This window comes from Solanum tuberosum, unplaced genomic scaffold (genome assembly GCF_000226075.1).
Source record: "Solanum tuberosum cultivar DM 1-3 516 R44 unplaced genomic scaffold, SolTub_3.0 scf00761, whole genome shotgun sequence".
In the NCBI taxonomy this organism is placed as follows: Eukaryota; Viridiplantae; Streptophyta; class Magnoliopsida; order Solanales; family Solanaceae; genus Solanum; species Solanum tuberosum.
Window position 1 is genome coordinate 112,733 of NW_006239686.1, and position 10,662 is coordinate 123,394.

Genomic DNA, 10,662 nt, shown 5'->3' on the forward strand with positions numbered 1-10,662 from the left:
GACCCAATATATGTTATTTTTGTTGTCTCAATTTATGTCACACAAATAAAATATGGAGAGTCATCCAAATTTTAAATTTTTTTTAAAAATATTTTAAGTTATTAATTATTGTGATTTATAATATTTTTATGTAACTTTCAAATAACCTACATTACTGGTCACTTTGTCCTAATTTATGTGATATGAATAAAATTACAAAATTAACCCTTTTAAAATGTCTTTCAGATATTTTAAGTTGTTAATTATTATTATTTATAATACTTTTTTATTTTAATATATTTTAAATTATTAATTATTGCGATTTATAATGTTAAAAAAAAAATAGAAAATGTACAAAACTTGTATTAGCCTAAAAAATGACCACGATAATTCGAAGCCTACAGAAAGCAATATGGTTGTACGTAATTTTTAAATACTTAATATATATTACTCCACTTTTTCTGGTAACTGAATGCAGGATAGTTTTAGGTTCCATTTATTAAAATTAGGCCAACTGTATTTGAAATGTAGGATGGCAAATTGAAATTATTCGAGTTGCCGTCTAGTAGTTGTAACTTTGGAGCATTCATCATATATTGCTGATTCTAGTAAAACAGATCTGGTTGATGGTACAGTATGTTGATTGTTGGTTACTTACTAAACTGAAGAATAGTAGGAAATGGATCTTGCTTAATCACTGCATATGAACCAGTGTGTACAGTGGTGAAGGCACATGTTGTTGAGGGGTGGGAAAATTACAATGTGTAGTTAGATAAAAGTATTCTTTTTATGTATATATATATATTACATATTGACATTCCTTGGCTTCTTCGTGAATTTACTTCTTTATATTTTGAAACTCCTTAATAAAAGTTCTTGCTCCTTTATTGAATTTGAGTGTGTATCTTCTTGAAGTCTTTCATTGTGTATCCTTTTTCTAGTATTCAGTGCTCTCAAAGCAAATGAGCTAAATGAGTTTATTATGTGGTCCAGACGCCATACAACACTGGCCTAAATTCATTTGTGGATGATGGAGGTTGAAGGACTAGAGAAAACAATCTTTCATGTTTCTTGTGACAATTATAGATTGCATTAGATGATTTATTTGAGAGAATATAAGAATGCGGAAATTTATTCCTCTGTGCAATATGATGATGGTATTTTTTCTTTCGATGTCTTAGATTACAGAGTCAACTGATTTGAATGAGCTTGTAGAGAAAGAGCCATGGCTTTCTTCAACACAATTGGTGGTAAAGCCTGATATGTTATTTGGGAAGCGTGGAAAAAGCGGGCTAGTTGCCTTGAATTTTGATCTGGCTCAAGTTGCTTCTTTTGTGAAGGAACGGTTAGGTAAAGAGGTGATTGAAAATATTCTTTGTGGTGATATTGTTATAAGGAGAACACAATACATACTTTATCCAGAAACACATTATTTATACTATTAGAATGCATTTTCACATTAACAGGTTGAGATGAGTGGATGCAAAGGGCCTATCACAACCTTCATCGTTGAACCATTTGTACCCCACAATGAGGAGTTTTACCTTAATATTGTTTCGGAGAGACTTGGTTGTAGTGTTAGCTTTTCTGAATGTGGAGGAATAGATATTGAAGAGAACTGGGACAAGGTACTTGAAATGTGCCTATATTTTGTTACAAGTCAACAGAAAACATGTTATTTTTTAATAAGTTCAGTATTTTAAGCATGTATATTGATTCGACATTCTACCGTGTTAAATCCAGGTTAAGACAATCTTTGTGCCAACGGGGACATCTTTTACATCAGAGATTTGTGCACCACTTGTTGCTACTCTACCACTGGAGGTAAATGTTTGAGAAAACCACAAATTAGGAAAATTTGATCCTTGTTGCCACCTATATTTGAAAATTCATTGTCAAAATGGAGCATTGAGTAATGATTTTCTTCTTCAAAAAGTAAAAGGCAAAAGGGAAAATAAGAAAAGGCTGTATATTCCGAGTTTATATGTCATATTAGTTTCTGCAATGTAATCTGAAACCACTGATATCGATGCGAAATTCACTTGTGTTGTACAGATTAAAGGTGTAATTGAGGAGTTCCTCAAAGTGGTTTATACTTTGTTTCAAGGTATGTCCAAATTTCATTATCACATCATTAATAGCCATTGGATTTGCCTGAGTCTTTGAATATTCTTTCGATCAGATCTGGACTTTACTTTCCTGGAGATGAATCCTTTCACATTGGTCGAAGGAAAGCCTTATCCACTGGATATGAGGGGAGAGCTTGATGACACTGCTGCTTTTAAGAACTTCAAAAAGTAATCTCTTGGAACACTGGCATTTAGCCGTCTACTGCTTTCCAGATATATTTGAGTATGGTATGCATGCATCATCAGTATAATAATATATCATTTGTTCTGCAGGTGGGGAAATGTTGAATTTCCATTGCCATTTGGAAGAGTGATGAGTGCTACGGAGAGCTTTATTCATGGGCTAGATGAAAAGGTATTTCTTGACACTTTGGCATTTAATTAAGAAAAGCATGAGGGATGAAAGACTTGGAATTGCCAACCCTCTCCCACTCCCCGGAAGTAGAAAAAGATGTATCTACCCGGTCTTAATAGTCCCTCTTTTGGGAATTGTAAGAGATGAGCAAGGAAACAAACAGCTGCTATTTATTCGTCCATCAAAATTTAGAAAACCTTTTCAAGTAATACAAATTCAAGAAGAGGAGAAAGCTGATTCTTTTAATATAAGATGTCTACTGCATGTTTCTTGGGCATGAAATATTGAGCATTACAGTGCGCTGCGAAGTGTTTCTTGTCTAAACTGTGTCAGTTGAGGTAGCAGATGGTTCTATGAACAATTGATCATTCATTTTTCTATTGCAGACAAGTGCGTCTTTGAAGTTCACGGTCTTGAACCCCAAGGGACGTATTTGGACGATGGTTGCTGGTGGAGGTGCCAGTGTCATCTATGCAGATACTGTATGTTTCTATCCTTTGCGAAACTTATGCCATGCCCTATGTAGCTGGTTACTTTGACTACCCTTCTGTTGTTGCATTGCTCTAATTGCCATGTTGGGTTACCTTCAGGTCGGTGATCTTGGATATGCTTCTGAGCTCGGGAATTATGCCGAATACAGCGGTGCTCCAAATGAAGAAGAGGTCTTGCAGTATGCCAGAATTGTAATTGATGTAAGCATAAAGTATTCGGTTAACTTAATATATAGGATATACCATCATAGTGAACATGCTATGGCATATTCTTGGTTTATTTGTCTAGAGAATGAAAAGAACATTTTTATTAGGAGAAAGATACTCATTTCGTTGCCAATTATGCAGTGTGCAACCGCAGATCCTGATGGCCGTAAGAGAGCCCTTGTGATAGGTGGGGGAATAGCCAACTTTACTGATGTTGCTGCTACATGTAGTGGTATAATTCGAGCTCTGAAGGAGAAGGTACGAAACCATCACAAATCATAGCCATCTTCAATATGACTTGTAGTAACTTGGACACCTAACTCAGAGTTCTTGTAACAGGAATCCAAGCTTAAAGCTGCAAGAATGCACATATATGTCAGAAGAGGTGGTCCAAACTACCAAAAGGGTCTCGCAAAAATGCGGTCTCTTGGGGAGGAAATCGGCATCCCAATTGAGGTATGAATTTGGTATCCAGCAATAACTAGTCTAAAACCATTTTTCCTGTTTCAATAGCCTCAAGCAATTTTGACATCACAACTTAAGTATCGTTGTAATATTTTCCCCGTCTCTTAATTTATTATTGTAGGTATATGGACCTGAGGAAACCATGACTGGCATCTGCAAACAGGCTATTGAGTGCATCACTGCAGCTGCATAAAGCAACCAACTCTGCATTCTCCAAGCTTAAATTGTTTTGGTTTACTTTTTAGCTTTGTGTTAGCATAATGTTGTTTGTGTCTGATGTAAAAGAGAGTGCTTTGTACTTGAGACATTTTACACTAGCAAATGGGCTCTAATAATAATCTCTACATATACAGCTACTGAAAGTATTTTGTGGCATATTATATTACTAGATAATGTGGCCCGTGCATATAATATAAATGGTATGTTTTGGGGCTAATAATCGAGTTTTTGAAGCGATTGTTTGCGTGGATAAAGGAATAAGTTTTTTTTATCACAAACCTGTACTTTCTTTGACGCTATTTAAGGCATAATAAGACTACCCACATACAATATTTTTGAAATATTTTATGTTGTCAATTATCATGATTTATAGTATTTTTACGTAATTTTTAAATATAAAAAAATAATAAAAAATAAGACAAATAAATTAAAATGGACCCAATATATGTTATTTTTGTTGTCTCAATTTATGTGACAAATGAAATTTGAAGAGTCATTCAAATTTGCCTTTTTTTTAAAGAAATGTTTTAAGTTATTAATTATTGTGATTTATAATATTTTTATGTAACTTTCAAATAACTTACATTGCTGGTCACTTTATCCTAATTTATGTGATATGGATAAAATTACAAAATTAACCCTTTTAAAATATCTTTAAAAATACTAAATTGTGTAGTTTATGTGCATTTACTTTGAACAAACAAAACTGACGGATCTGACATAAGGGTCTGCCGTGGTTAAAGAATGCAATTACAGTTGTATTCTATGGACATTTTCTCATTTTCATACGAATAATATAATCATATTATTTTGATTGGTTCATATGTTTTATTAGTGTGACTATTTTGTTATTTGTTTTTAGTCTGTTATATATTTGAAAATTATATAAAATAATATCATAAATTATAATAATTAACAATTAAAAATATTAAATAAACATTTTTGATTGATTCTAAATTTTATCGATACCACATAAAATAGGACAAAAGAAATAATATACATTATTTGAAAATGACGTCAAAATTACTTTAAATCACAATGATTAACAACTTAGAAAATATGAATGACACATAAAATGTTCAGTTGACTCTTAAATTCGATCAATGCCATGAAAATTGAGACAAATGAAGTACTCCAACATATATTATTTGAAAATTACGTAAAGTGTACTATGAATTACAATATTGACAACTTAAAATACTTAAAAGACATTTTTTTTAAAAATGGATTAATATTTTAAAATTCTCTCTGTGTCATATAAATTTGGACAAAGTGAACAACTTAAAATATTAAAAATAATATAAAAAATACTATAAATCATAATAACGAACAATTTAAAATATTTAAAAATCATATAAATATCTGAATAACTCCTCAAACTCTATATGTATCATATAATTTGAAACAAAAAAAGTAACATATATGGGGCCCATTGGCCTCTTATATAATATAGTAATACACTTTAATTTTCTTAAATTATATTTATTTTTATAAATGTAAAAACTTCCTAATTTGTGAAAATCATAAAAAAAATAATTACTCAATTCTTTAACATTACCAAATGAGCAAACTGTACTTCCTAAAAAAGACGTCATAATATTCTAATGTGCTAAATTAATAAATCACATATCTTCATATTTTTCTCGTAAATAATTTTTTATGATTATAATTATTAATTTATTAGAAACATTCAAATATAAATTAGATAATAGGAAATTTCATAATTTTTTAATGTCGTCCAATTGAAAATGACATATCAAATTAGTTTCTCATTTTAACTAATTAAACTAGTATTTTAATAAAACTAGTTTCATTTCAGTTGAATAACATATAAAATTGTCAGGTGAACAAAAATCACGAAAACATATTAAAATACTCCCTTTGTTCCAATTTATGACTCACTTTTCTTTTTTAATCGGTTTCAAAAAAATGACACATTTTTATTTTTAGTAATAAAATTAATTTTAAAATAATTATTTTAAATTTAATAAAATGATTTATAACCACATAAATATGTAGTATAATTTATTTTTTTAAAAGTTTCATATTTTTTTTCTTGAAACTCTTTTTCTAAAATAAATTATCAGTTCAAACTATATTACGAACAGAGATATGTTAAACTTGGGTCGGTGCTGGCACGGGCTAACTTGTCTAGTATAATAAGAGAATACATTTTTTTTCCAAAAAAAAATTCCATTTTCTGTTTTCATTGTCTTTATTACAGCAAATTCAACTTGGTAATAGTCAAAAAATAGAGACTTCACATTCTTCTTCTTCTTCGTTTTCTTGAAGAACAGGGTGACGAAAAATTCTTTGAAGGAGAAAATAACGACGATCCTCTTCTTCTGTTTCGAGTGCGGCGGCGAAGAGGCAAGCAATGGCGGCGAATTCACCGGGGTTGGAGAATAATCACACCGGAAAATTGAATGCTGGAGCCGCCAAGAACCAGCCGGTACTTTCTAATATCTCAAATCATATAACTGTATTTGCTCGTAACTCGATTCCTCATTCCTCCAAACTCATAAGTGTTTCTCAGATTTTGTTCTCTGTTTGTAGAAATGGCTTGATAATGTGTTCTTTTTTGCTGTAGGAAGGTAATTAGAGTACTGGGGTTTTCTTTTTCTTTGCGTTTTTTTGATTACTGGTTCGATGATTTACTCTTTCGTATGTTGGTTATGGGGTTTCTTGCGTAAATTTGGTTATGGGTTTTGTGATTTATTTTTTTGGGGTTTTTCTTTCTTGGAGTTTCATGAAAAATGATCGAAGATACTGGGTAAAAATTAGTTTGAGAAAATCAAGTGAAGTGATTTGAGGTTTTCAAAATTATGTTTGAGTTAAGTGTTCTTTTAATGGTTAGAAAGTATTATGATACCATTTCCTCCAACCTTCATTTGGCACAAGACAATGTGTTGGAATTAAGGAATCCAAAACATAATACACATTTCTGTCAAAGGAAATGTAGAGATCTAAACATATACAAACACCTAGCTAGCATAGTAGTATATTATTCAGCAATGTAGTACATCGTATCATTAAGATTCAGGTAAAAGCCTATAAGCACATTGTGTTTCTTCTGCCTCATGAGATAATCTACTGCTCCCATCATTAGGTTCATATAACTGGCAGATAAACTGAAAATAGAAGAAGTTAAGCAAACTCAAAAAAGTAAGTACCCAGAAATAGTAATCCAGGTGACCCCTATTAATGTTGCTCGAAAGCCAACTCGTTTTGCCTCCAGTTGATGAAAGCCACTCCACACCACTCACCCGAATACTTGCAACCAAACTCGACACAGCAGTCCCAACAATGTACATAGCTGACACCATGTTGGACATGCTTTTGGGTAATAGACAGTAGAAGAACTCAATCTGTCCAACTGCATGGGCAGCCTCAGCCACTCCGAGTAGTGCATACTGTGGCACGAGCCACATAGCAGACATGTTCACTAAGGCACTTGGGTCGTCCTCATGCCCTTCCTCTATTGCCCTTTGCCGTCATATGGTTTCTGTTATTGCTAACAACGCCATAGACATACAGCTACTACTGGTGCAGCTCATAGGAAAGTAGGGATTGTTCAGTATGGTATGTCCAGGATGTACTAGAAAATACCTCCAAGTGGTGAAATGGTCTTTATGAATTTTTGGAGATGAGTACATGTTGGGTGGGGGGAGAAAGTCCATCTCAGGAATGGTGGCAGAAACTCTGGGACAAAAGGGTATGGTGGTTGTACAGGCAGGAGAATCTGCAGGGATCTAGTCCTATTTTCTAATCGTCAGTTTTTCCTAGTTGTTATCACATAAAGACTAAATCATATTTTCATCATGAAATTCGTGTTAGTGATGGTAATGTGTGTGCCCATATCCCCTTCCCCTTCTCCGCAACAACGAGTCTCTTTCTGAAATATTGCGAGTGGTACGGATTCAATGATTGAAAGTACCTTTCCCCCGTCCTATGTTTCTATCTACAGTGTGATTGAAAGATAAGAGGCGAAGTGAGAAATGTCCCTCGTGAACTATTTGATCAAGTTTTCTTTTTTCGATCACAGGTTAAATTGATTCCCCTTTATCTTATCACAGTTACTTCTTTTCATTATGAGGCAATTGGTTTAGTATAGGTATTTTTAAACATGTAATTTTCAAGCTCATTTTGTATAGGTGTTTTTTTGTTTATTTGTGTACATCAAGGAACCACTTTAACTACCCAAATTCTATAGTGTACCTTTTTTTTTCATTAAAAAATTAATCATTTTCTGGTTCATCACCAAACACATACCAATCAAATCATTAAAGAGTTAGATAAACCAATTAATAACTTGTACGAGAATATCTATAGAAAAATCAGTAAATCAAAACTAATTTACTATGTATTGGTAGCCAAATCTTAAAAGGATTGCTAGTTGGCTCAGCACAAGGAAAAAGAAAATTACCTATAAAAAGAACCATTCATCATGAATCAGAGGAAAATAATTTGCTTTTGGAATTGCTATCTTCACTTTAAATTCAAGGCAAATATTACTTATCTAAAGAAAGGCAAATGTCAGCGGAGTTGGTGAATGGAAATTGTAAGAAGAATTGTTCTGGATTATATCTTGGGTTGTGCAGTGGAAAGAACAAGGATAAGAACTATATATGCAGTTCTACTTATCTTCCTTGAGATGAAAAAATACGTAGGACTGAAGAAGTAAAGTAGTAATCCCACTTCTTGATGATGAAAAGAAGGAGAGAGTGGAGCATCATACCCATAATCAATATCATAGACACTTGTTCAGTTATGAGATGCTGCTGCTGCTGCTACAATTTCAGCTCATTCTAGAATGAAAAAGAAGCTTTCCCTATTGTTTTGTGGAAGGAATAAATATTATCCATTTTCAAGCCTTTGCGTTCTTGCCATCTTTTACTTCCTGACTAGATTATCAACCTTGTAAATTGATTGGTAACATTTTGAATTGCAGCAGAGTGCTGCTCGATTATTTGGATCTTCCATATCTGCGAAGGACCTAATTAGTGTGTCGGGGGTAAGTTTATATCTGGTTCTGTAGTGTCGGGGCTAAGTTTATATCTGTTTCTACATGGAACTAAGTTAACAGAAGCGAAACTCCTCTAATTATAAAGCTGCCTTATCGTGATGGTTCATATTATGTGCTCTTTCTTTAAAAGAAGGGAAGAAGATATGGAGAAAAGAAAGTTTCTAACAAGTCTAGTAGTTGTAATACTTGTCTTGGCATATGCAAATGCAATCTTCTTAGGGACTAAAGTTAAGAAACACTTTGTGCTAGTGCATACGGTAAGCCATGGAGCCTGGTGCAGGTACAAGATTGTAGCATTGATGAGATCTTCAGGGTATAATGTCACAGTTATTGACTTGGGTGCTTCAGGAATCAACCCGAAACAGGCCCTTGAAATCCCACATTTTTCTGATTACTTGAGTCCGCTAATGGAGTTCATGGCTTCTCTTCCTACTAATAAAAAGTAGTAGTTGTAGGCCATTGCCTTGGTGGACTTGCCATTTCTAAAGCCATGGAAATATTCCCCGAAAAGATTTCAGTTGCTGTATTTGTCACTGTTCTAATGACTGGTCCAACTCTGAATGCAGCCACCCTCTACACTCAGGTAGCAATTTTTCATATTCCCAACTTTAGCCATGAGATTATCTGTTATGTTTGTTTGAAACTAACTAGACTTGGTTAAGACATTCAGCACAGTGATAGGTCAACTTGATAATCGGGTTACATACCATAATTGACTTACGTATCCTCCAACCACCCTGATCCTAGGTCTGAAGTACTTGGCAACTAATATTTACCAGCTGAGCCCAAATCATGTAAGAAAATCATAATACAAATTAAATGGCGACTTCGTTAGCCAAAAAATATTACTGTAGTAAGCATCACTTACTGGAAGATTTTAAGTTTATCCAAATTACTGATCTATTCAATTACTTAATCGCAGCATAAACTTGTAACTGATTTAAATTGTATTTTTCCCCCTTCTTGGTGTTAAGATTTGGCACTGGCCATAACACTAATAAGGCCATATTATTTTATATCGCGTGGAAGATATTTCTAATGAGATAGTTCTTTCAAGAAAAATGTATGGATCAGTTAGGAGAGTATTCATTGTTGCTGCTGAAGATAAACTTATTAAGAAGGAAGATAAACTTTTAGTAGTTAGTAGCTCAAGTGTTTTATACATATGGTATTATTGTTCGCACGGTCCAAAAAAGAAAGCTGTATTTGCATATAACAAATATCTTGTTATTTGTTTCATTGATTGGCTGTAACACACAACAAATCATGGAAGATATTGCATTAGAGGTTCAGAGAGAAAGTAAGTCAATATAACTTTATGCTGAAATATAATAAGAATTTGTCTTAACTTTTTTCACAAGTAAGCAAAGGATGTCTTGTGAGGAAAAAAAAAGTATTTTCAGTCCTACATCTACTTGTGCTCTTCCTGTTGAATGAGTACACAAAGCAATGACATAAATGAATGAACAAATACAATTTGAATTAATTAGAAATGACAGATTAGTAGAAAGTTATTGTTAGGACCGAAACTACTTTGTTGTTGTGGTTCCTTATTTACTCTTAAAGCCTAAGCTCTCAGCTGATTAAGTGACCACTATTAGTATCTGTTCCTGTATCCTTGAATTGTACATAAACCCAAATAAATTATTCAAGAAAATGAAATCTTGGATTACTCAAATTTCATCAAATATTGCTGGATTCATTAAATATATTCAGGGGGAATCAGGGAGGGAAGGGCCTCGAGGTATGCAGACTTGGAATGGGGAGAAGGGGTGCCTCGAGGCTTGCCGC

At 33.2% G+C, this 10,662-nt stretch overlaps 1 protein-coding gene across 1 annotated transcript; it reads left to right on the forward strand.

The window, feature by feature from the left end:
• Positions 1–1,009: 1,009 nt before the first annotated feature.
• Positions 1,010–3,991, forward strand: LOC102603719 (ATP-citrate synthase alpha chain protein 2-like). The gene is made up of 12 exons (XM_006367348.2): positions 1,010–1,045; positions 1,161–1,337; positions 1,446–1,607; positions 1,723–1,803; positions 2,035–2,086; positions 2,162–2,276; positions 2,382–2,463; positions 2,850–2,945; positions 3,054–3,155; positions 3,303–3,419; positions 3,501–3,617; positions 3,748–3,991. The coding sequence occupies exons 1-12, from the start codon at positions 1,010–1,012 to the stop codon at positions 3,817–3,819; spliced, it is 1,209 nt and encodes a 402-aa protein (XP_006367410.1). The 3' UTR covers positions 3,820–3,991.
• The last annotated feature ends 6,671 nt before the right edge of the window (positions 3,992–10,662 follow it).

Coding starts and splice junctions, on each gene's coding strand:
- LOC102603719 (XM_006367348.2), top strand. CDS start 1,010: ATGGAGGTTGAAGGACTAGAGAAAACAATCTTTCAT. Junction 1,608..1,722: donor TTGAAGAGAACTGGGACAAG/GTACTTGAAATG, acceptor TGTTAAATCCAG/GTTAAGACAATCTTTGTGCC. Junction 3,156..3,302: donor ATGCCAGAATTGTAATTGAT/GTAAGCATAAAG, acceptor CCAATTATGCAG/TGTGCAACCGCAGATCCTGA.